This window comes from Lissotriton helveticus, chromosome 1_1, assembly GCF_964261635.1.
Source record: "Lissotriton helveticus chromosome 1_1, aLisHel1.1, whole genome shotgun sequence".
Lineage (NCBI taxonomy): Eukaryota > Metazoa > Chordata > Amphibia > Caudata > Salamandridae > Lissotriton > Lissotriton helveticus.
This window is the reverse complement of record NC_136057.1, coordinates 1,994,032,587-1,994,058,428: the sequence shown is the minus strand read 5'-3', so window position 1 is coordinate 1,994,058,428 and position 25,842 is coordinate 1,994,032,587. Positions and strand designations below refer to the sequence as shown.

Below are 25,842 nucleotides of genomic sequence, written 5' to 3'. Positions count from 1 at the left end.
AAAACAGATCTGATAGGAATGCATACTAACACAGTGCAAGACCAACAATAACATCCTCTGTAAAAGTAAATCAAGCAAATGATGCATTACGGACATCTACAAACAAAATAGGTCTACATACTGCATTAAATCTGCATTGATCACTTTATTAAAGTTATAATAGACCAATAAAACTGCAGTTCTTCCTACAGGCCTTACACACTAACAACTTAAAATGCTCCGGACACTGTGGCTAACTGGAAAACACGTGCAGTAAAAGTGGAAAGGAAAGCCAGCAATGCACTGTTTAACAGATACTTACCACTTCTAAAAAGAGATGTGTGTATATTGGAATTCCAACACCTAAAACCATATAATATAGATACATTTTTTCAAGAATCACTACAGATGATAAAAAACTTCAATTTGATGACCATATAATCTATTCCGCAAAACCAGATGAAACGAAGTCACTAAGCAGCTGCAATTCAAACAGACTTGAAAATATTTTTAAAAAAGATTTGACCTTAGGACAAGTTGACTTATTCCACTAAAGTGGGCATAGTCTGAACAAATATTTTGTCCACCAGAAAACCTGTTGCCTCCTATTTCTCCTTAAAACACTGAAGACTCAACTCCTCACTCAAAGGGACTGCATATATAAGCCATTTCCACACCTATGTAGAAGGTAAGTGTGCAAATGGCCTGTTTTAAGGTAGTCTAGGAAGGCTTTGTTGTACATTCACCAACAATGAACTTACAACTGCATACACATTTACTTAGTTTAATGACATAGGGTTGCCTCCTGTGCTACAGGATAATCCTGGTTCATTCTGGCATCTATTGTACACTGAAAAAACATATGGGGTTTTCCTGGTAACTTAGAGCATGGCATGCATACAACTGCAAATGTTAATACTGGTGCAAGGGCTACACCTCTCACTCTGGCATTTACGGTACCATACACAGTAACTGCTAAATTACATGAATTAACTGTGCCAGTTGGTTCATGTAACACTACTATCCTACTGTAATAGTTCTCCACCACTTTTCTTCCGGGGACAGCCAAAGTGTCTTGACTTAGTTATTGATGAATACTTACCAGATCCATAAACCATTAACCTCCCCGCTTTTTTTAGAGTTCTGGGCAGTGATAGAAATAAATAAGCATAGATCATGGATTGAGGTTCCACAGAGCTGCACAAGTAAGCGCTCGGAGAAAGGGCCTAAGGCTGCCATGCGGACTCTGCACGGAAATGTGAAGAAAATTAACAGATACGTACCTGAATATAATGACGCTTCCAGGTGTCAAGTTTTCAAATTCTATTTCTTGGACATACTCATTAGCTCCCTTTTTCGTAACGCCAGCCTGCTTTACGATCTTGCTCTCCGTAAGCTTCAACAGAAAATATTGCAAGTCACTAAATACGGTCATTGTGTTCTATTTTGACTCACAAGGAATGTACCACCCAGTTTGGAGGTGGGGGCCACATTCAAGAAAGTGTTATCATACCTGGATGTGTTCTCTGATTTCCACTGTATAATTTGCCATCCCATTTATGAAGTGCGCATCTTTCTTGTAAGTGTCTGCTTTTCTCTCAATGGTTCTAGCCTCCAGTACTACCTCTTCAATTTTTCCTGTTAAGAAACAATAAATAAGCTCAAACTGTATGACCTGGAGCGTTGCTGCATTAAAACAGTCTGAAGGAAACAGATGGTGGCCGCAAGGACGCAAAGTGAAAGTAACCATGTCTCAGACTCTATAAATAACAGAGACATACACATTTAAACAGGTTCAAGGAAACATCTTTATCACTTTGGAGGGAACATCCTGAGCTAAATGCTTACCCCAAAGCATCTTGGAGCGTCACAAAGTGGTTGGTTCCTTAATGTGCATACTGAAGGCACATTTGTAGTACAGTGCCAAAAAAATGTTGAAAAATCTATAGAAAAGTTTGGCCATAAAAAGTAGAAGAATAACTAATACAAGTGAGAGAAGGGTGCTTTTACAGGGAGAAAAATAGATAAACAGTAAATATGTACAAATTAACAAAACAGAGACACTCAAAAGACAATTTCACAAACTCTTCCCAGTAATCTCATACTGTAGTTGTTTGGAAGTGAGAGGATGAGCTCTACTGACAGGTGATAGATCGCCTTTTCAAAGGTAACCCATCAATATTGTACTTAATTGATCTTTAATACTATATTTGCCTTGAATCATTTCAACACGTTATAGACTCAATACATTTTAATTTAGGCACGATTGTAGGAAAGTAGCCCTTTTTGACATGGTTACCCCCACTTTTTGCCTGGTAACTGATGTGAATTCGACTGGAAGTGCACTGGGTGCCCCTAGTGCCAGAGCTCTTTCCCAAAAGTGTACAATTGCTTTCCTAATTGGCAAAACCCTTAGAACTCTCTGTAAGTCCCTAGTAACTGGTACCCCTGGTACCTAGGGCCTGAGGTACTAAAGAGGGTCGCTAAGCTGCCAGCACAATTTGTGCCACCGTAAGGGGCCCCTTACCAAGCACATGTAAGGCTGCCTTGCAGTCTGAATATCTTGGTGCAGACAAAAGTGAAAACACTACATGTCCCACAAGCCTGTGTTCCTAGACCCCTAACACTGCATGTAATATTTGTAAGTCACTCCTACAGCAGGCCTGGCAGCCTTAAAGCAGGGTGCTGAATATTACATGTCAGGGCATACCTGCATGAGCAGATATGTCCCTGTGCTGGTCCTTTTACTGCCAGTACAAGTGACCAGGGAAGCCATTTTAAAACATGTGCTGGACATTGGTGAAAGCGACTTCTCCAGTTACATGATGGCTTCACTGAAAATAGGGGTGTTTGGTATCAAACATCTCGTATTAATAAATCCACACTGATTCCAGTGATGGATTTACCAATACATGCACCCAGAGGGCACCTTAGAGGTGCCCTCTGAAAACCTACCAGCCTCTGGTGTGCTCCCTGACTGGTTTCTGCCAACCTGCCACCAGAGACAAAGTTCTGACCTACTGGGGAAAAGGCCTCTGCTCTCAGGAGACCCAGAACAAAAGCCTGCCCAGGAAGGTGGTGTAGCATCCCCCCCCCCCCCCCCCCCCCCACACAGGATGACCTGCTGATTCGCCTTCCTGGGCCTTCAAGCTTCAAAGCGCTGTCATCTTTGAAATGCAAATCTGGCTACCCCACACAGGAGAGGAAGCCAACCCCCTTGTCCAGAGAACCCTTTGACACCTGAACAGGCGGGAACAATTAGTTAGTCAGGTATGCGTGCCACCTTCAGGCTAGTACCACCCCTAAGGTGGGCTAAACTGAGGTGGACACGGGTTTTTCAGAAGTAGCCTTCTTTGTGATGGCATACAGGGTTATGCCCACTTCCCACTGAAAGTGGTCATATTGGGGGCATAGTGACCCCAGGGATCAGTAGCCAATTTTCTAGTAACCCACACTCCCCTAACTCTCCTAAATTCAGTATTTAGGAGAGTCCCTGGCACCAGAGACTCAGATCCTGATGACCCGAAAAAAGAAGATGGACGAGAAGAGTTGCACAGTAAGAACAGAAGCCCCAGCAACTGACTTGGCACCAACCTGACCTGCCTGCTGACTTCGCCTATTTAACCAAAAGTCAACTTGTCCTGCAGCTGCTGGGTCCCCCAAAGCCAGAGAGACCTGCCAGCCTTTGCCTGGAAACCAAGACCTACCAAGGGGCAGCAGAACTGTCCCCGACATCCTGCAGACAGCAAAAGAAAGACCAAGAGGACTCCAGCAAAGACAAAACCCAATGCCGTCAAGCACCACTCCACCTGGCCCCTCTAGTGCTGCTGGTGGTGTTCTGCTGGAGCTGCCTTGGACTTTGCACCACTCACCTTAACTCCTGGAGAAGGGTCCTGTAAGTCGCTGGCAAGAACCGATAAAGTGCTTATGATTTTCCTCCCATAGGATAACATTGGAGAACTCAGAAATTGCAGTGTCGACTTTTCGACTGAAAAATATTTCTATTTAAAAACGTACTTACCCGAGTGATTTTCTTATTGACCATTGTGTGTATTTTCAGATGTCTTGCACTGCTTTGTGTTAAGCCTATGTTATGTGCTAAATATCTGTCTAAGCATTCGTCTACATGTTTACAATACACTTGGCTCTGGAGATGCATGGCAACAGGCACCTACAGAACACCAGGTACAGGTGTCCATCTGAAGTCCAGCGCCACTGTAGAGCGATCAGAGAGGCCATTGCTACATCCCTCACCCAATGCAAATGATTGCTGGGGACCAGGAATAGTCCAGACGGGAGTAAAAGCCTAGTGCTGCTGAGTAAAATCTATATTGACCTGGGGAGGGGTTATGGGCCCGCCATAAGTCTACAAGTCCCAGTAAAGAGATAAAGGATGAAAGGGGTGTCTGGCCAGATGGGCGCCAACTGTCTACTGTCAGGCCAACAACTCCATTATAATCCCCCTCATCACCACAAGCCCCTCAGGTAGCTCACTCCACCGCCCACCAATAATTTGAGAAAGCAATGTCCAAGAGGGGGCAGGGTTTACAGAAAATAGGAAGATACCCCTAAGAATATTTTTAGGGAGGGGGTGGATAAATGTAAAACAGGTCAGAACCCTATCTAGTTGTTAATCTGTTTTAATCACAGGTTCTATGGATATAGAGAAAAAGCTGTACGTTATTAAAGGAGTCTTACAGTGTTACCTATTGCAAACAACAACTATTATTCTGCTAGTGTCACAAATATTACTGCTGCAATGTCAATATGGTTAAAAACAGAGGTTTGATTTTATTAATTTCCTCCCTTTGGGTTACAATCTAATGTACATCAAATTACACATCCATTTAAAAACTGTCATTATCTTGATTAGACCATGACATCAAAATACAATAAAAGTTAATAAAAACAACTTAAAAATACAATTAAACAGTCGACGCGGCGTTTCGGTGTTTGTCAGTGTTTCACCTTCATCAGGACAAGTATGTATAACATCTCTTATTTGGAATTCATTTGGAATTTGCTTCATCAATTGCAACTTTCCAAAGGTTATATTCGTTGTTACGTGACTCTTAGAATTTTGAGCTTATAATGGTGCTCATAAAAGGTCTCCGGTGTGTTGGAACCACCGTTTTAGTGATGTGGAGATATTCTTAATGTTCAAGTAATGTCCTTGTCATACTCTTAATTGATGACGGAGTATTTTGTGAGGTATCGAGACTTTTAAATGTGTCTCCTTTAAATTTCGTTGCGGCCTCCCTGTTCCAACTTTCCGGGTCAATCAAGAGGGGGCAGGGCACAGACACTCAGACAATGTGATAAGTTCTCCAAAGAGCGTCCCTGTAACTGCTGCGCATCTCCCATAGTTATCAACCCATGTCTTGAGATGTCAGAAGGGAACTATCTGTTTAATCAGGATCCCTGTGGCGCTAGAACCCCACGTGAACACCAGTGGTAGACTTGTGGGAATGCCCATCTAGCTAAGCAAGGGGCTTTATTACCTAGGATGCGGGTCTCTCATAGCAGTAGGATATCTGCCCCATCCTCTTAGCCTGCTTCAGAACCGCCTCCCTCTTCACCTTATCTAATAGGCTATAAAAATTACACAACACTAATCGGATCAAATCCGAGGAACGAGTCTACGGCTGGGGACCCATGTTTGAATCCTGAAGCAATGTCTACCTATTGGGTATATGAGGGAGAAAACAAAAGAAACATGTAAACCTAGCAATAGTAGCAACCTTACTCAAAAGTGTTCCCTTGTATCTATGCAATATTCACCACAAAAACAACAAATACCTAACACCTCCACTCCAACCCACACTCGGAAAACCTGAAGTACCTGTCATGGGAGGGAACGTCGGCAGACCCCAACTGGGGGTCGGTCTTGGCTCATTCCAACTGAACCCCGTACCCAACAAGAAAATATACCTAGAAGGGCATACGTTCCTGGAAATCGTGGTGCGTGACCACCCATTGCATCAAACACCAAGAGGATCAAGTATAACATCATCGAATATGAATTCCACCCAGCGTCACAGGAGATTCTACACCATGTGTCTGAGAGGACGGGGAGGCCCCCGCAGCCGCCAGCACGTCATCCGTCATCCTGGAGCTCCACCATGTTGACCAGGATCAGTGGCAATGAGCAGCCGGTGCCTTTTTGGACTTATTCTACCTGTCACGCAGCAAAGAGTCAGACTCTATGCATGGAGGTGTGTGAGGTTTAATCTAGATCCGTTCATCTGCCCACTGTAATACCCCCTCCAGGGAGTCGAAAAAGAGCGTCTGATAATGATATAACACTTTGAGTTTTGCGGGATACAGAAGCGCGTATCTGATATTTAGTTCCCGAAGATACTGTTTTGCAGCTTGAAAGGATTGAAGCTGTTGCTGTACCAGCCTGGTATAGTCTGGAAATATCACGATAGCATGTGACTGATACATGATCTTATCCTGGGATCAGGCATGTTTTAGTATGGTGGCTCTTTCTAAGTAATTCAGAAATTCTGCAATCACTGTGCGGGCATGTCCCTGGAGGGGCCAGGGCACACCAGAGCCCTAGGGCCGGTTCGACCACAAAACATTGGAAGAGGGCACCCGCTGGCAGCAGGTCATGCAGCCATTGATCCAAGAAACCCTCCATCAAGGCAACCTTGCAGCTCTCCGGGAATCTAACAAGGTGCATGCTATTGAGGGAAGCCCTTCCTTCTGAATCTTCGACGTGCACAGCAAAATCCCTGGTAACAGAGGTAAGCTTGGATATGGTGGCCGGTAGGAAGTCTTCCACCCTGAAGACCCGCACCTCCACGTCTGTAATCCTTTCTACTGCACTGCAAATGTCTTGTCGTGGTAGTGTCACATTCGAGCCAACAGCACCTATTTTGGCATGTAAGACGTCACATGATTGGGTCATGGCTACTAACAGAGCTGCATTATCTGGGACCACTCCAGTCTGGCTATCTGGTGCCATAAGGCAATGTGCCGCCAGCCTGCGTGTATTTGTCAAGTGTATCTTGTTTGCCTGCTGGTGGTCCCTTGTCTTTCGCCATGCTGTACGGGTGCTCCTGGGCACTATCTTAGACTCTCAGCAAGTCCAGTTCACCCTCGACTTGCCTGACCCAAACTGCAGCTCCCGAGGCAGCACAAGCAGTCAGATTCAGGAACAGCTGAAGCCACCGGTCCCCCCAGTCACCGAGTTTGGGGACGATCGCCAGGTTGGGCACAGGCCCACCATTAGCGAGGGAGACACACCTCGTCACAAACTGCACCGAATCCTGATCCGGCTGTCTCCATAACTATTGTGTCCACCCTCAGTGTTACCCCCTAGTGGGGTGAGTTTATGTACGCACTCAATACAAGGCCGTACCGGGCACTTCCTCAAATTTCCACCACAACTGCACCCATGATTCGAGAGTCGAGTCCAGGGCACCAGCGTCTCCAAGGGGGCTGAGGGTCTCTTACTGGATCAGGGCCAGCAGAGTGCCTTTATGCCATCAGGCAGCAGCCCCCCGCCACCAGTGAAGGATGAGGTCCAGCAGGGTCCAGTGCCCACTTGCAAAGTACCAACACTACCACATGCAGGGGCCTATTACGTGCCCAGCGATCCCAAGTAGAGAGTGATGTTGCCTCTCCAGGGCCCTTGTATAATGTACACCACTAAGTCAGAATCCGGGTGTCTTTACCAGGAGCCTGAGGTATGAGGCGGTGCCACTCTGCCCAACAGAGATCCTGAGGCAGCTCCTAGGGCAATCACCAGCCCGCAGTAGACATGCTGCTGCGGCCCATGCATCCTCTGCGCCTCCTGTAGCTAGGCCTGGCACAACCATCCCAGGATCGCCTCTCAGTTCGTATTTCTTCACGAGCTGGGATCATTCTGGCTGCAATTGCCTTAGGTCTCGGCCATGCATCAACGTGCAAACATGAACTTAAGGACCTTGCATTAATAACAGCAGAATGTGCTACTGCTTTGCCTTGAAAACACATCATCTGTTAACCTACCATATAATCTGGTCCATCTAACTATACATGGTTCACTGTCATAATTGTTCTACATGTTTGCAAGCTGTTTAAGGATCTAGAATACAATATATAAAAACAATCTAATTAAAATAAATCATGTCACCACAAAACAAACTGAAAGGCAGAGCAGATAGGTTTGTGGTTGTTTCTCCATTCACAAACAAGAAAGACATGCAGTGAGAAGTTCCCTCCCCCCCCCAACTCTATCTTTACCCTTGTCCACCTTGCCCCTGTCCTTTTGAGGTGGGGTGCACGGCCATTTCTTGGTCGGGATGCGATCCGTGAAGGATCTGTCGTAAAGGAGCTTGTGATGCGGGCTCCTCCGTGCAGGCCTGTCGGCCATCCTTGCCTGGACATTGCGGCTGCCCCCTCCAGAGCTTGACCCCTTCGGGGCGTTAAGCACCCATGTGCGTACGCGACGGCGTTTCCTTATTCCCCGCTGTCGATTAGTACTTTTCCCTAACTGCCACGGCCCAATCGGGGGTTTCCTGATCAGAGGCAGGGGGTGGCGCATCTAGTGGGGCTGACGCCGTAGGTTCGGAGGTCTCGTAGTGGCCCACCGTGTAGTCGCTTTGTCCTTGCGCAACTTGGCCCCTGTTCCTCTCGGGGTCTCGTGGTGGCATGGTCCGTCTTCCCCCTCCCCCAACCTTGCAGCATTGCACGGAAACAGTTATGGGCTAGAGATTTGTTATCACGAATTTAAACTTTGTGTTGTGCCAATATTGCTAGATGTTTTCTACCTTGGTTTATATGCAAAATATACATATTTCCGCGTTAGACAGCAATCCATTCACTGTCTTACAATGCGTAATAATTCCCGATAAGCTAATTTTCTTAAGCGACTTGCACTCCTTGTGTTTCGCAGATAAGGCTCAGTTACATGTTTATTCTGCCGCTGGAAAGCATCCAAGGGTGGTGCAATAATTTGCATGCCGTGCTCGCAAAACACTATCAAACAACGAGAATGTTCGTGTCTTCTCTTCAATGGGAATGTCTACACGATTTGCATAATATGTAGCCTGTTCGTCGGCTCTGTTCAAAACACCCAGGTTTCTAAATCTTTTATGCAGTTAATCAACCGAATGCGTTAAGTGAGCGGACAGTGTGAATCCTTCAGCCCGTTAGCCCCCAGCGAGCCATCGATGGCCTGTGATGTTCTTCTTACTAATACGAAGTTTATTCTTTGCAATAACATGTGTACGTTCGTGTTCGCAAGGACTCTGTCAGTGTTCGCATTTTCAGATGATATGAATGCTGACGGAGGCGGGGCCATACAGTATATTCTAAATGTAAGCCTTTTGCATGCCGCAATACTATGTGTGATCTGCTGACTCGTTACATGTCCCCGGGGGACACCTTTTGGGAAAACCCGAGAACATAAACCCTCTTATCATATACTCAGCATGAAGCACATTAATTTCAATTATGGTACCGTGTGCATGTGGCGCTGCATTTTGGCCACAATGATTAATTACATGGACAAATAAAATTCCCCATCTGCAGCCATGTGTCTGATTCGCAGCTGGTGGTCTCCCTAGACCACTCAGATGGATCATCCAACACCTTAGGCCCCTGTCTAGAGGCTGTTGCCAGATGGATGCAAGCCTCTTGTCTGAAACTTAACGGGGAGAAGACAGACGGGGAGAAGACAGACATCATTCTCCTCGGCAATGCTTCCCCGTCTGTTCTTGCATCCGTCTGGCCACCATGTCTGGGCGTTCTCCCCGCCCCTAGGTCCCAGATAAAGAGCCTCGGGATCTGGCTTGACACCGCCCTTGACTTCTCGGTCCAGGCTACCAAGACTGCCGCCACTTGCTTTGGACTTATGAGGATGCTCCGGCGGGTGCTCCCCTTGCTCCCTTTCCAGGCGAGGAGGATCATGGTCCAGGCCCTGATTCTCTCCCGCCTGGATTACGGGAACGCTCTCTATCTGGGAGCACCGGCCTCGGTACTTCAGAGGCTTCAGGTCACACAAAATAGCGCGGCCCGCCTACTGTTCAACTTGCCCCGTCGGCAGTCGGCGAGGAAGGCACTGAAAGACCTTCACTGGCTCCCAATGGCTGCCAGAGTGCAGTTCAAGGCTTTTTGCATTCTGCACAAATCCTTCCACCGTGCAGGCCCAGCGATTCTGCACTCTCTGGTCACGCCCTATGTTCCAGCCCGTTCCCTTCGTTCTGGCACCCTGCAGCTGGCCACCTCTTTTAAAATTAATAGAGCCCGCTGGGGTGGCCGCTCCTTTTCCCACTCGGCGGCCAGACTCTGGAACGCCCTTCCTTTCGCCATCCGAGGAAACAGCAACCTCCTGTCTTTTAGAAAGGCCTTGAAAACGCATTTGTTTGCTAAATCCTGCTGATCTACCCTGAGCCTGCGCTAAGCCATTTTTATCTTCAAGCGCTGCGAGGCCACAGGGTAGTTACGCGCTATACAAATGCAATTTTTCATTTCATTCGCCAGCCATGGTCCGGTCAGCAGCCAGCCTGCATGAGCTACAAGTATCGAACCTTGCTGGGGGGGCGGACGCCGCCCGGGCCTGACACAGCCCGGGGGTGTTTCTACCCTGTGCCCTCGAGGGGAGAATGTCCTGCCTGTCCCGGGTGCAATGTGCGCGAGTGTCATGGTGACCTTGTATCTGGGGATCGGGGTTCGAGTCTCGGCAATGACGCCGAACATCCTGTGATTCTGAGCATTTCATTTTTTTTCCCGTGCTTTACAAAATGAATGTGTCATGAAATGCAACTGGAGCTAGGTAAATCACTCTGATGCCTAAACCGAAAAAACATTTTGTCTGCCTGCTGGGACCTCGCTTTCCAGCGCGGGCAAGACTCGTTTGGTTACTAGGGTTTTATATCGCGCTGGGTCGTCCTGTGTGGGGGCAAGGTCCTAGAGCCGCTCGTCCTTTGGGAGAGCGTTAGTTGAGAGCTTCTCCCTGGTCTGCTCCCGGGTATCGGCTGTAGCATGCGCGGGCTCCTTCGTGCCTGGGCCCCCAAACCCGGGGGCCATGAGCGAATTATCCCTGGTGCAACAGGAACCAGGCCGCGCACGTTTTCTTGGGGCCACTGGCTGTCCCTTTGGCGCCAGTATGATTGAGGCCCCGCTTTCTCTACTGTCCCAAATAATTCATTCATATAGCGCGCAACTTTAAGATTGCCTGCCCTAGTTCCCGAGCGTGATCAAGACACGGGTTTGTCTTGCAGCCCCTGCCGGGCAACCGGCTTGCAGTGCTGCCCGGGTCACGAGGAACGCTTCACCCGTTATTTACCTTTCCTGGTATCTACCCAGCACCCTCCGGCTGGTCAAATCTTTACCAGCAGGTGCTTTTAATGTTTAATAATTGCACTGCACAAACAATTGTTCAAGGTAGCGCGCCATTCTGGGCCGAGTCGCGATGACCTCTTGGTGCTGGAATCAGGGATCGAGCCTGGGGTCGCGTTCACTACAGCGATTCCGGCCACACCTTGTACGCGCCCGTGTTAGTATGCTTCCTGTATTCCTGTTCTCAAGTATACGTTCAAATGTATGGGCGAAATCGCATGGGCGACCTTTGTGCCGGTAATAGGTTTCTGTCGCGGGGCTTCAAGCCTCGGGTCGCGTTCTCTCTCTGTGACCCTGGTCCAACCTCTAACAGGGTTCTCCTCACAGATTTCGCATCGGCTTCTAGCGCCAGTGGCCAGGGGCTGGCCAACCACAGCTGGGTCAGCCGGACTTAGCAGGGCATGCAGGCCTGATTATTACTCTTGCGTATTAAGCTAGGGCTGGCCAACCACAGCTGGGTCAGCCGGACTTAGCAGGGCATGCAGGCCTGATTATTACTCTTGCGTATTAAGCTAGTGAGCATAAGAGCACGTGCTGGCACGTGCCATTAGACGCCTTTGGTTAGCCTCTGGAAGGCCTCCGGCAGGCCTCTGACTGGGTGTTAGCTGCAACATCACCTGATGTACTCCTGCAAATTTGGATATGGGCGAGAATTACGGGGTTAACCTAGCACACAGAGTAGTTACATCTCAGGAGGCTGCTGGGCAATTCAGGTGTGATTTCTTTGTGTAGATGGTGTTTTCAACTGTCAAACGCGGTCGCCTCTAGTTGCTATTAATTTATAATAGCGGGGCGTTAATTGTGTAGGCCAGATGTGCCATCCGGGTCTCCACATCACATGCCTTGGGGGATCCAGCACCTTAACCCACGCGGAATTAGGAATTTGTACCTGCCGGCAAGCATTGTTGGGAACTTTAAGTTCACACCCAGTATTTACGTTAGAATGTTAACAACCAGACACCTGGTCGTGATAGTTATTCATTTATGACTGTCCTTTATGCCATCTCTTCTACACTGTGCTCGTCACTCCCTTGCTTCCCCCGCATAAACCCAAGGTTGGCCGCCGAGCATACCTTACATTTGAAGACTTGCACGTTGTGCATACGGTCATGATGTTTCTTGAGTGTGGGTGTAACACAGATTGTGTGTAGAGGCGCTGTAAGTGCCACTCTATGGACACCATGTGAGGCGGTTCATGGGTGGTACTTACGTTCTGGTGTTTGCTGGACTGAGAGGGCTGGGTTATTATTACCTGGCATTTATATATGTATAATTGTGGGCATAATAGGATATCCGTTTTCCGACAACACTAGTCATGCCTTATCAGTTCGGATCCCTTATGTCGGCGCACACGTTAGAGATGTTTTGCGGTCGCGCTAATGTTTTGGCTATCATAAGCAGGGCTATGAATCGCTCTTGTTTGAACGCTGTACCATGACCCAGACCCATGCACTTGCCGCCTGCCCTAATGGCCTATTGGGGCTAGGCCAATTACCCATATGGTGGGTCGCAGTATTTCAATGCTTTTACACCTGTCTCTGACGGGAACGTCATGTCGGGAGGAGTTAAAAGATGTGTCTTAGACATAGGGTGTCCTAACGTTGATGGGTTTTATGTGGCCACGCCTGAGTGTATCCCTAACTTTTTCAAGTTGGACTTCGGAGATTAGTTGAGCAGCAGTGGCTGAGCGTGAGAATAACTGTATTTTGAAGTAGATGCTTGAGCAAGTCTGTTTTTCTCAAACACGATAAGTTTTGTTTGGAATAAACACGCAGGCCAGCAGGGGCTGAGTTCACTACCACTTGCATTGAGCGGCGCAAACGGAAGCTCTAACAATCCTAGATAGCCAAGAGGGTGTTCGGATTACGTGGTGTTGCAGCCAGCGTCTGCGTGCGCATGTTTTGGTTCATAAAACTGCTGTCTTTCGCGGGGCGGTCAGTTTACGCCGCGGTAGGTTCAAGCCGCTACATGGTATGTCGAGGTCTAGTAGGTGCTTGTTTTAATCCTTCCTTCTGCTTCTTATGAGTGCATGTCAGGTTGGGTATCTTCCTTATCTGGAAGGGTAGGTGCGAGTCGGTTTGTTTTGCGACTGGGTACGTGTGGTACGGAAGCTTCTTTTTTGTCCGCACTATCATGGGTCAAGGGGTGCTTTTAGCCTTTGTACCTTGGGTCGTCACTCAGGACATGGGCATCAAGGACCGGGTGTTGCGCCAGCCTCCCACAGCATAGCAGCACAAACGGTTGCAGCGAGTCGCTCTGTGGTTTTCAGTCACTTTTACATGGCTTGCCCCGGTAGTGAGAATTACATTCACACCCCTTTCACAGCATTTGAGAAAGACGCTCGATCTGCTCCCAGTGTCAGCATGCCCTGCTCCATGCCCTGGTGACTTCCAGGCTGGACTATGGGAATGCCTTATATTTGGGAGCTAACGCGAGATGCCTCCAACGATTGCAAGGTATCCAAAATGCTGCTGCATGCCTAGTACTGACGCTGCCAAAGAGATCTTCCTCCAAAAAGGCCTTGGGGACGCTTCATTGGTTACCAATTAAAGAGCGAGTCCAGTTTAAGATCTTGTGTATAGGCCATCGGATCGCTCACGGTAAGGGCCCTAGCTTCCTGCGGAATCTGCTCACATTGTATAAACCAACTAGGCTCCTCCGATCGGAGGGCACTGGGTTAATGTGTATCCCGAAGACCAGCAGGGCCCGGATGGGCGGCAGATCCTTCCGCCTCCTGGCGGCCCGGAGTTGGAACACTCTCCCTCTCAGACTCCGGATGGAGCCGTCCGAAAAAGTTTTCCGTAAAGAACTCAAAACACACTTGTTCCCCAAATATTAAATTGTAATTTTTTCGTGAGCTGCATGCTAGGGATCATTTAGGCCACTGAATAGCGCAGGGACACACTGGCTAGTGTAACCAGGCGCTCTATAAACTCAGTATATATTAGAGCACCCCCCACACCAGGCATAGCGCCCGTCCTGGGGGCCCCTCTTTGGTTTTGGGCAGTTCAGAGTTTCCTGGGTGTCCTGTTTTGGCGCCGGGGTGGCGCGCACTGTGAGAAGCCTGTTTCGTGGTGTCTTTTCTTTGGTGGTTGGAATTTCTGCAAACTTTGGGTCCAGTTTTGGCGCCGGGTGGCGTGCATTGTGAGAAGTTGGTTTCGGATTATGGCTTGAGCGAAGTCTCGCTGCTTGGCTATCATGGTCCTCGTGCCACCAGGAGTTATGCATGTGGCCCTCCGGCATGTCCGATTGATGCAGGCGCCATTGATGGCAATCAGAATTTGTTGGTCGGTCTTGGCGAGGACTCTGCAGTATTGTTTCTACTTCTTCACCGTTCTGGTGCATCGACGGCCTAAAAGCCAAGTATACGTCACGGGACGCTGCTCATACTATGGTGGCCATGTTCACACAAGGCACAGAATGTAGTGCGGTGTCAGTCATGCGGGGTAAAGCGAGGTAGCAATATGACAATTTATATCTGGTCGCTTCAGTAAGACATATCCTCCCCCGCTTTAGCCAGGGTAGCAGGCGGGGGGAGGTAGTTGTGTTATCAAGTGTTGTGTCACAGAAAGTGGGGTTATACAGTGGTAGAACCAGTGACGACAGGGTCTGTTCACCTGGGCTTTTCCTCTTTCTTTACCCTGGAAAAGGGCACACAGTTGCAGTGTGCTCCATTGCTCGGGGCCTGATGTGCCAGGGAGCCGCTCTGCAGCGGCAGGAGTAGAGCTGTTCGCTCTACAGTATTTTGGGGAATCCGCTTTCTGTCATGCACTATGGGTAGTGATTCATACAAGCGGCTTATTACCACTGGCACATGGTCCAGCAGGCAACGCTCGACCTCCTCCTGTTAGGGCTAGTAGGAGGCAGAACAGTATCTTGTGCAGCGAGTAGTTTGCGTAAATAAGCTATTGAAATTGCCTTTGCAGCCATTGTGAACCCCTTTAAGTGCTGTGCATAATTCTACCTGGGCATCTTTATCATACAACTTCAGATTGTTGTCTGGACTTACTCCTGTGGCGCCCAATGCTGATTGTTGCGTGTGGGTGATTGGACATTCGTATGTTGCCAGATTGGAACGTCGGGCGGCACTCAAAAAGTGGACCCGGGTTTTCGCACAAACGCAGATTGTATGGTTGGGCCTTCCGGGAATGAAATGGGGCAACTTGAGGTCCAAGCTAAAGCAGCACTTGGCAGTAAGGGGTGGCCCCCACAATGTCCTCATCATCCACCTGGGAGGGAACGACTTAGTCACACTCGGGAGGAGAGCCCTGATACAGGTCATGCAGAGGGACTTAGGAGCAGTGAGAAGCAGGATAGGAGCCACTGAGCTTATGTGGTCAGAAAATACCCCCCGTAGAGAATGGAGGGGAGCCAGATCTCCAGCAGCAATAGAGCATTCCCGCAGGAGAGTCAACAGATCCATGCAGAAGTTCATGGAGAGGAGAGGCCTGGGTTTCATTAGGCATGCACTCATACAGGAAAAGACCGAAGGGTACTTTGATAGGGATGGGGTGCATTTGTCTGGTCTAGGGATGGATAAGTTCCTCCTGGATATGCAAGAGGCACTAACGGCGGCAGGTTGTAAGTAGCTGAATTGGTGGGGGGCTCTGTCATCGACGGGGCCTCCCCCAGAGCTGTGGCGGAGTACAGGGCGATCTGGAGGCAGACGGGTACAGTAAGGGTACCTCTACGGCAGAAGGGTACAGTAGGGGTACCTCTGCATGGCACAGTAAGGGTGTCAGAGCCAAGGACCAGGAGCCGCAGGAAGTTCCTGGAAACTGCGACGGCGCCCCGTTAGTCCTTCGGGCGGTCGGGGGGCCTGAACCGACCGGCGGTGTGCCACACCGCTCCGCCCCGACAGGGAGGGCGGGAGTATAATGAGGATGTCAATGTGCTGCACCGTCAGAGCATCAACTCACCGTGCAAGACGGCTCTTTAGGCATGCGGGCCAGCGAGGGGCTGCCTGCTTTGGATCGCCTGTAAGATGACCCACCTAAATGTCATACGTGCTGTATGAAAATAAACCTGCAACAGTTCTTTCCCATAACCACGTGTCCAGAGTATCATTTGGGTTGGGATTGTGTGGGTGTGATCAGGCGGGAGCGAATGACGGTGTGGGCACTAAGGGTTGCAGCCGCCATCCTGAGCGGAGGAAAGGGTTGCGGTCCAGCTGTTGGCCGCCTCCCACCCTCCTCACGACCGGATATAAGGACAATGATATCTCGTCCGCGAAGCGGGCGCGCCGGCGGCGCGCCAAAGGCAAGCCCGTCTGCGCCGGGACCGGGCCAAGGGCAATGACCCCTGGCCGAACGCAGGGCCGGATCCCCTACTCCAAGGCTGAGTTAATGCAATACCGACCACTTTCAGTCAGAAATTGCTTAAAGCATGACCCTGATTCCATTCCCTCAATGACCGTTATCAGTTGTCCTCATTGTAAATCCTCCCTTCCTTTCCTTACGAACAATGTCATTCCTAGTAAAAAGAGCGCCAAAATAAATATTAATATATCTATATCTCTTATTAATGCTCGGTCACTAGTTAGACATCGACAGGATATTTCAGACCTTATTAAGGATAGGAAAATAGACATATTATTTGTCACAGAGACATGGTTGGATAGTGCCTCAGATCCTGATTTAGTGGTTGCAGTTCCTTCAGGATATAAGGTCTATCGACAGGACAGACAGAGAAAGAAGGGTGGTGGTTTGGCAATAATCGCCCGTAACACCTTTACGGTGACAACGTCTCCCATACTGTCATCAACCTGTGAAGCAATTCTTTTTGCTATTATGTTGACACCCTCGCATAATTTCAAAGGAGTTCTTTTGTATAGACCGCCAGGAACACGCACTGATTTTCTTTCCGACTTGAACTCAATGCTTGAATCGTTAGCAATAGAGGACTCCTTTACAGTTTTAGGTGACTTTAACTTTCACCTAGATAAACAAGACAACAATGAAACACATGCATTGTTGTCAGACATGGAAACACTAGGACTCCCCCAATTAGTTAAGTCACCCACACATGAGGCCCGTCACACTCTGGACGGCATTTTTTCTAATTTTAATGGGATCCTTGTACAAGATGTCCTCCCGCTCCCCTGGTCCGATCATTATGCCATTCTCTGTGTTATTTCTATCAATGATGCCCCAATAGACAGACCGATTGATCCCTGTCGTGCACCTTTTAAAGCTTGGAAGGACCTCGATAATGTAGAGTTTAGAGCATCACTGAATAGCACCTGCCCGATTATTTCAGCAGACCCAAACATAGCCATGAATCAATATTCAGATTGGTTATGCAATGCTATAAAGGTGCTGGTACCTTATAAAACCATATCTAGGGACAGGACAGCCCCCTCTGCGCCATGGTTCTCGGAAGAGCTTAGGAAACAAAAACAAATTTGTAGGGAGCACGAGAGACTCTGGCGAAAAACCTACGACCTAGAAAGTAAATCCCGTTACAAGGAGACACTTGTTAACTATAAAAAAATGATCATCAACGCAAAAAGGAAGTTCTTTAGCGACCAAATAGAAAATGCAAAGAACTCCAGTAAACAACTCTATGACGTAGTGAAGGAACTAGTAGGGAAAACTCCTGACTTAGACCCCCCCTTCCCAATCTTTGTGTGACGCATTGGCCAATTTCTTTTATACAAAGGTTAATTATATCTATTTAGCCTTCTCCTCCAAAGACAATTCCATCACACATCTCGCCTGTAAGACACCCTCTGTTTGCTCCCTAACCCATTTTAAAGAAATGACAGAGCAACAAATTTTGGACATCATCAACACCATAAAAACAGGATCTGCCCTGGACCCATGCCCACCTAAAATTTTTCCACCTGTCATGGACCTACTAACTCGTGTTGTCACGCAAATATGTAATGCCATGTCCAAATCAGGGATATATCCTAATGCTCTGAAAAATACTCTTTTAAAGCCTCTTCTAAAAAAACAACATCTGGCCAAAGAAGATTTAAAAAACTACCGACCTATAGTCGGCCTTCCTTTTTTAGCTAAGGTGGTAGAGAAAGCTATGAATCACCAGCTGTCCGATTACATCGAAGAACACCGCCTGTTGGATAACACCCAGTTTGGGTTCCGCAAATTTCATGGCACTGAAACGGCCCTTATCCAAGCCGCTGATGACATTAGAGTCATCAGAGACCAGGGAGGAACAGCAGTGCTTGTAATGCTGGACCTATCCGCGGCCTTCGACACGGTCGATCATTCCATCTTGATCGACCGTGTCGGAAAGATGGGAATCCAACTGGGAGCAAAGAACTTACTTGCCTCTTTCTTATCTGGAAGGACTCAGGCAGTCACACTAGGTACATTTCAATCGAGTGAGCTTTCTCTACCATGTGGGGTTCCTCAAGGCTCATCCCTAAGTCCGACACTTTTTAACATTTACGTGGCGGACCTAGCTAAAGTCATCGAGCAATATGGGATGGGCCTTACCTCCTATGCAGATGACACCCAGTTAGTTCCCGCCATCAATAACGACGGAGAAGAGGTGGCGGAACGCTTCCAGGAAGGCATGCTGGCGATTGGAGATTGGATGTCCTCCAGCTGCCTTAAACTTAACTCCCAGAAGACCGAGGTTGTCATCTTCGGGAAACTCTCCCCATGCTGGTCTACCGTCTGGTGGCCGTCAGCCTTTGGAACCTTGCCAAACCCCGTCCCAAAGGTTAGGAATTTAGGAGTTGTATTTGATGAAAATCTCAACTTTTCTGCTCACGCTAATCAAATAGCGGCAACAGCCTTCCATAAGCTAAAACTCATTAAAAAAATCATTCCGTTTCTACCTGACAGTGCTGGTAAAACTCTGGCAAGCACACTTGTACTATCATCACTCAACTACTGCAACGGCTTGTTTGCCAATGCACAAACTCGGGTTGTTAACAAAATGCAATCAGTACAAAATGCTGCAGCAAGACTGCTTTCCAGGACCCCCAAATTTAAACCAATTGCCCAAACCATTCGGAATTTTCATTGGTTAACAATCAAAAATCGAATAGAATTCAAGACACTCTGCATTGTATTCAAAGCATTACATAATTCATGTCCGCAGTTTCTCAGGAACCAGATAATACCTTACTGTCCGCCGAGACAACTAAGATCGGTGACCCTGCACCAATTAACTGTTCCTCGTACTAAAACAGTTTCTTGGGGAGACAGACGGTTCCCAGTTACCGCAGTCAGACTTTGCAATTCTCTTCCTCTATCAATCAAGCTAAGTCACACTCTTTTTTCTTTTCGTAAAAGTTTAAAGACCTGGCTGTTTAACCAGTAACCCACGCCGGGATCCAATATCAGGAGAGTCATGAATTGAGCTTTCAGCGCCAAGACGCCCTCGGGCATTCGTTCGCGCTCTATAAATCTCATAAATAAATAAATAGACAGTCAGCCAAAGCTCTGCATTAAATATGTGCATATTTTGATTACTTTTCTCAGAACAGAAAGTGAACTTTGATTCTGTTGATATTGGTCAGTAAAAGCTGATCCATGGTAGTTTAAGGACAAGAACATGCTACAAGTTATAACATAAATGACAGTGTATTTGTGAATGCATGGAACACACAATTAAATAGTTTGGCATGACACCCTATTATAGTAGAGCAATATAGTTAATTTACACATATTTTAGTTAAGTTATACATTGTCAGTTGGCAATACCTGGGATACACATCTGAGGCACTTCCTTGCTGTAGCATGACGTTTTTGGATCGCGGAACGCAGTCCTGGACACAGCTACTACAGACTGATGTGTGTGTGGACAGTGTCTTGTCACTGCTACTATATCTTCATCCACCTGGTCCACATAGACCTTTAGAAATTAAGCAGAACCCATGTTAAGTAGGGAAATCATACTATCCTGAGGGCAGGGGTATATTACGGTTCATTGCAGTATGTACCTGGATAAAGCCTCGCCCGCCCAGTTCTTGGTGTAATTGGTTAATAGCCTTTTTGCCGGCAATAATTCCACTTTGTAGATTAACTTCACCAGGAGTTGATACTGTGGCCTTTGGATTCCACTTAGTATAAAACCGTTCTTCAGAAACCACAGAAATCTGATTGAAAAAGGAAAACCATTGTTTAAGAACTCTGAAAAAGTTATTGCTAAATATAAAATGAACTGGACATTCTTTACATGTGTTTTGTATTGCATCACAACATGTGATTATCTGGGATGAACTACACAAGAATTGCCATTTTATACCCCATGGACAAGTCACAATTTAAGGAGAACCAATGTGGGACCTTTTTCCTGCAATCAGCAAGATCGACAAAACTGGATCAAGGCCTAATCAATGATACTGGGACCAGAGAAGATGCTGGTGACAACAGATCACTTAGCCTGAAATCAATGATGAGGCAATCCATTGGGCTACTTAAAGGGAAGGTAACTGACTGATTAACAATGGCATAAAGGATATTGAAAAAAGTTTTAATTGTCTGTCCCACTGAGGGAGAACGTGCAAAAGCCGTTAAGACGAAAATGATTACAAGCTGGCAAACAGCCAACTACTTTTGAAAGAGTGGAGCACGGGATCCAGTGCAGATGGAAGAACAAATGTCAAATCTGAAACATCCACTGATATTTTACATAGAGTGATGCACCGCTATTGCTTATGATCAGCGTAATCGACAGCGTGGCCACTAGCGATACTGGCGAATTCAGTACAATTGCGAAGATAAGACAGGTAAACTTGTTCTACAATCTCCCATCACAAGATCTCTTGGACATTAAAGCACTGAAAGACAAAAGAAATCTGTCTGAAACTTAATCAGATAGTGAGCATTTGAAGGGGGGCACCAGGAACAATCCTAGTTCATCCCCTACGTATTCCCACTTGGCTCGTTTTTTTCTATTGGGGGACTAGCTGTGCTTCTCCTCCCAACCCTCTCTTTTACCTACATCCCTCCCATCAACAGAAAAAAGTGACTCGGACTGGTAGATATGGCTAAGGACAGGCTGAGGATAGTAAAAGCTAGCCTTAGTCTCTTCCGTAACCCCCTTCACCAGCTTCATGGACGATGCTGGGAAGGGCTAAAGAATACCTTCCAGGTCCATCCAAGTTCAGTGTAATGTCACACACGTAGTAATGAGGCAGCCCTGAAGTGAGAACCGTGTCTCTTCATTAGGGAGCTTGCTAGTGCCGAATAAGAACCAGTCGTCGGCAAACGGCTTCCACTCACCCCTAGGCCAAGAAGGAGTTTGTTCCCCATCGGGGGACAAGAAAATACAAAAAGGCTGCTTGGAAGAGCCCTTGGTAGCCCTTGACAAACATCAATGTCTTAAAGTCATTTCAGAAACACCCTTTCATGTTGTGCATATATCTCAATAGGGCCGCCAAGAGGTTGACTGAATATTGGGTTTGGGCCTTTCAGTTCTAAATGCAAATATATCTTTTTCAGCTGGATATCAGTGGGTCTGGAAATATTTTTCACTACTGTAGCCATCTTTGATCTAGGGGTCCACCATTTCTAATAATTATGCTAGACCAATTTAATCAGCAGCAGGCAAAGTTGCGGGACTCAAATCGTTGTGGTCTGGAGAGTTTCAGGCCCTGAGGGGGCATACCTGTCCTTTCACAAATGGCTTAAGGATATGTAAAAAACAGCCCCTGAGGACTAGGTAAAACAGATTTGTCACTACATGTAGATCAGATAAATCCTTCCAGTCTCGATATTTAGCAAAATCCCTGGCTGCCACGTATTCGCTGGTGTGGCGTTACTTGAAAGGGATTTGGCAATCCATGCCTCTAAAGGCAAGGTATTTGTGTTTCAGGAAGACAAATCAGATGTTTCCCCTCATTTTTGGAAAAGGAGGCCGAAGAAGAAGTAAGCGTCTGACATCTGTGCCTTGGATGTTGCAGGCAGGTATTTTTACGCAGAAGGCTTTGCATTTTCATCAGCTGTATGGCCAAAACGATTACTAAATCGGCTTCATATCAGCCGTTTCCCTCATGACCTAAGCTGGGCAAGGATGGAGACTAAAAGAATTATGGGGAAATAAGTTTGACAGTCTGCTCAATTATTGATTGTGAATAAAATATATATATATATATATATATATATATATATATATATATATATATATATATATATAAGGCTTAGGTGGGCCATAGAACAGGGACTGACATGCTAGTCTTTATGGCTCACTCAGAGAGGATGCATTGTATTTGAGGACATTTATTTTAAAGTAATCCATCCAATAGCCTTGATAGCACATCGAAAGCAAAAAAAAACCAAGTATAAAATGAGCCTCTGTGTCCTACAATAAAATACAGATTTTCTGCACTAAAGGCATGGAGGTTTGCATTATCCTCTTGCTAACTCATATCAAATACATTAGAGGTAAACTATATTTTTGATAACGCAATTTTGTCATTTTGCTATCAGTAGTATTGCATGGTTAAATGTGGTTAGGCATGTCTTACAGTGATCAGACATATGTGCTTCCCCCTCCACATGAAGGTCTGTTTGCTTCCTTTTAGTTCCAGAACAGCAATTAGGTACGACAGCAGAGGCTGGCAAAAAAGCATCTTTGCTTCTGTAAGATCTTGGCAGGATACTGGTGCTTGTTAGAAGATACAGTTTACCCAAAGAAAGAGGAGGAGGACTAGCTGGAGGAAAGAGGCATGAAGCCTGAGACTGCACTAGGACTCGATTAGCAGGAACGGATCAGTTTATGGGCCACAAATTCAATTGCTTACAATGATTTGTAGTTATTTTGCTGATTTTGTAAACAGTTTACTTTGTTACTAAGAGCAGAGTAAAAGAAAGCAATTAATACGAATTGCCTACGCTTGGTTAACAGAAACTAGAATTTTTTTACATGTTGCTACATCAATCACTTGTTCAAAATTAGCATGCGCACAAAGTGGGCAAACACTTCCCTAAAAGAACGCAAAATGTTGTTATTTCCAGTCAATGTGATGCATTGTTAAAATGTGTAAAATATAGTTTACAGCAGACTCCCTGGACATTAGCTATCTTTCTTAGTACATTACTTAGCAACGTATGCATTATTGCTAGGGGTCAGTGCACCTCATTTATTTATCTACACACTGAATTTAAAACTACCAACAGATGCAGACTTTTCAACACTGAACTGACCTGATGTGGTACCATTTCATCATAGCCTCGGCTGCTTCCTGTAGCACAGCATGCCATAGAAACAATTGCTGAACTTGGAAGAGAATCGTATGCAGAGCGATGCTAATGAGAAAAAGACACAAGACAGATATTAACTTTGTAAGATTTTCTAAGTTGAAACATATAAACCACTGTCCTCTTCTAATTTAATATTCATGTTTGGCTGAATACTCTTTTTTTTCCCCCTCATTCGCCACAAACCTCGCTTCACACTCAAGCTGTCGATACCTTTACTCAGTAATCTGGGAAAAGTAGGCAATTGAAAATGGAAGCCTCGGGGAAGACCCGCCTACAGGTATACTGACAGACTTGGATGTTACTAGCACCAGGTGAGGTAACTCTTCTACTGAACTCATAAGAGATGGAGACAATCGTCATAATACTTCCAGAAAAACTGTGAGTACCCGACTTAGTCCAAAGAGCGCCAAGGCAACATAATCATAGGACCATTTACCCAAAAAAAAAAAACAAAAAAAAAACCCAAATTCAGTTAATTGATTGGTTCTGGGCCCTTTTTAACAAGTCCCAAAATACTGTCTTCTTTCCGCTGTCAGATCTGGCTAAGTCCATCTTAGAAATTTCAAGCAATGAGGTCAGCCAATCAGAATAGATGGGAGGAGTAGATTCTGTCGAAGGCTGAATACTCTTGTGATAAAATAATATATTTAGGCCACAGGGAGTTATTGACACAACATCTACCTGCAGACTGTGTGTGTGTGTGTATACGTTCCACATTAAATTGACATGTGCAGCTCCCAATAGGCCATTAATTAAGATTTTCCTATGCCATTCACTCTACAATCTGCTAACCTATATACCTACTTTCTAATTAATTTGCTCATGAACACACTCGTATACCTCCTCTCACACCTATCGACTCACTATTTAGCTACATGGCTAAGTTTCACTGAAGCATCTTATTTACTCATTCACAGGCAGCTCACTTGACCACCCACTCACACACCGGCTCATCTGTGCACCTATTTTACATGCCATCTTAAAATCAACTGCCTACTCCTTGTCTCTTAAAGTCATTGCTCCACTCCTACATAAACACACTCACCCAATGATGTGCTGTATCACCCATTCAGTCACAAGAACGTCCAGTCACCCACTCAGCTCAGCACCAACACACAGATACATTCACATTGCTTTTATAGTTTACAACTCTCTCAAAATATGGCTCTTGAAACATGAGTCTCCTGCCTGACACCATGCTGTAGTGAGTGCCATAGAAAAAGAGAACACTGCTAAAACCTTCAGAGCTGTTAAGGTCAAAATCAGTACAACAGAAACACTAGAAATTAAAAACAAGGAAATGGCTAGATTATCATTCATACTATTAAGTCATATGTGCGATGCTGAGCAGTGATGTATTAGACTGTGGAGGTATGGGGACAGAAGAGGAGTCGTTTAAGGCTGCATGACTGGCCTTTACTGCTAGCATTCTAGAGATGTTATTATGGGTATCACAACCTTAATATTACGTTTTTGGACTCCCAACACTGAAGAAGAAATTGGCCATTATCTCCTTCACTTTGTAGAGCCAGGAATCAGGGTCTTCGGTGATGGGTTAATATTGTGGACCAGCACTATCTAATTTAACTTTAAAAGTGCATGAGTGAGTCCAGGTCCTAGAGCAGACAGTAGCTACTAGTCAAATTTGATAATGAACTTTCGTGTACTATAGACTTCTACTGCACTCCCATTAGATGGTCAAGATTTCCTTTGGCATATTTGACTTTCAAGGGTAGGACAGTGAAAACCATGAGATTTACTTTGGGGGAGACTAGAAGGTTTGGAACTCACCTGCAATATGGCACAGCAAACTATGTCCGAGCTTGATCATTATTACAAGATAAGGAGTTAATGTAGAGAAGTGGTCAATCAATCAATCAATCAATCAGTACATTTGTAGAGCGCGCTACTCACCCGTGAGGGTCTCAAGGCGCTGAGGAAAGGGGGGGGGGTGCTGCTACTGCTCGAATAACCAGGTCTTGAGGTGTTTCCTGAAGGTGAGATGGTCAGTCGTAGGTGTGCGGGGAGGGAGTTCCATGTCTTCGCTGCCAGGTAGGAGAACGATCTTCCTCCGGTGGTGGTTCTCCGAATCCGTGGGACGGTGGCGAGGGCGAGACTGGAGGAGCGGAGCTGGCGGGTGGGGTGTGGAACGAGATGCGGTTGTTGAGGTATTCGGGGCCCATGTTGTGGAGCGCTTTGTGTGCGTGGGTGAGCAGCCTGAACGTGATCCTCTTGCTGACGGGGAGCCAGTGCAGGTTTCTCAGGTGGGCGGATATGTGGCTGTGGCGGGGGATGTCGAGGATGAGTCGTGCAGAGGCGTTCTGTATGCGCTGAAGGCGTTTCT

General features: G+C 46.6%; 1 protein-coding gene across 3 annotated transcripts in view; it reads right to left on the bottom strand.

Annotated features, from left to right (window-relative positions):
* The window catches only part of AGL (amylo-alpha-1,6-glucosidase and 4-alpha-glucanotransferase), a 421,834-nt gene that overhangs the window by 242,069 nt on the left and 153,923 nt on the right, over positions 1–25,842 (bottom strand). For all 3 annotated transcript variants that reach the window (XM_078644341.1, XM_078644358.1, XM_078644350.1), the window contains exons 15-19: positions 23,442–23,543; positions 20,234–20,389; positions 19,995–20,145; positions 1,493–1,617; positions 1,263–1,375 (exon numbers count right to left, since the gene is read on the bottom strand). In XM_078644341.1, the coding sequence (XP_078500467.1) occupies positions 1,263–1,375; positions 1,493–1,617; positions 19,995–20,145; positions 20,234–20,389; positions 23,442–23,543 (647 nt within the window). The remainder of the gene's footprint in view (positions 1–1,262; positions 1,376–1,492; positions 1,618–19,994; positions 20,146–20,233; positions 20,390–23,441; positions 23,544–25,842) is intronic.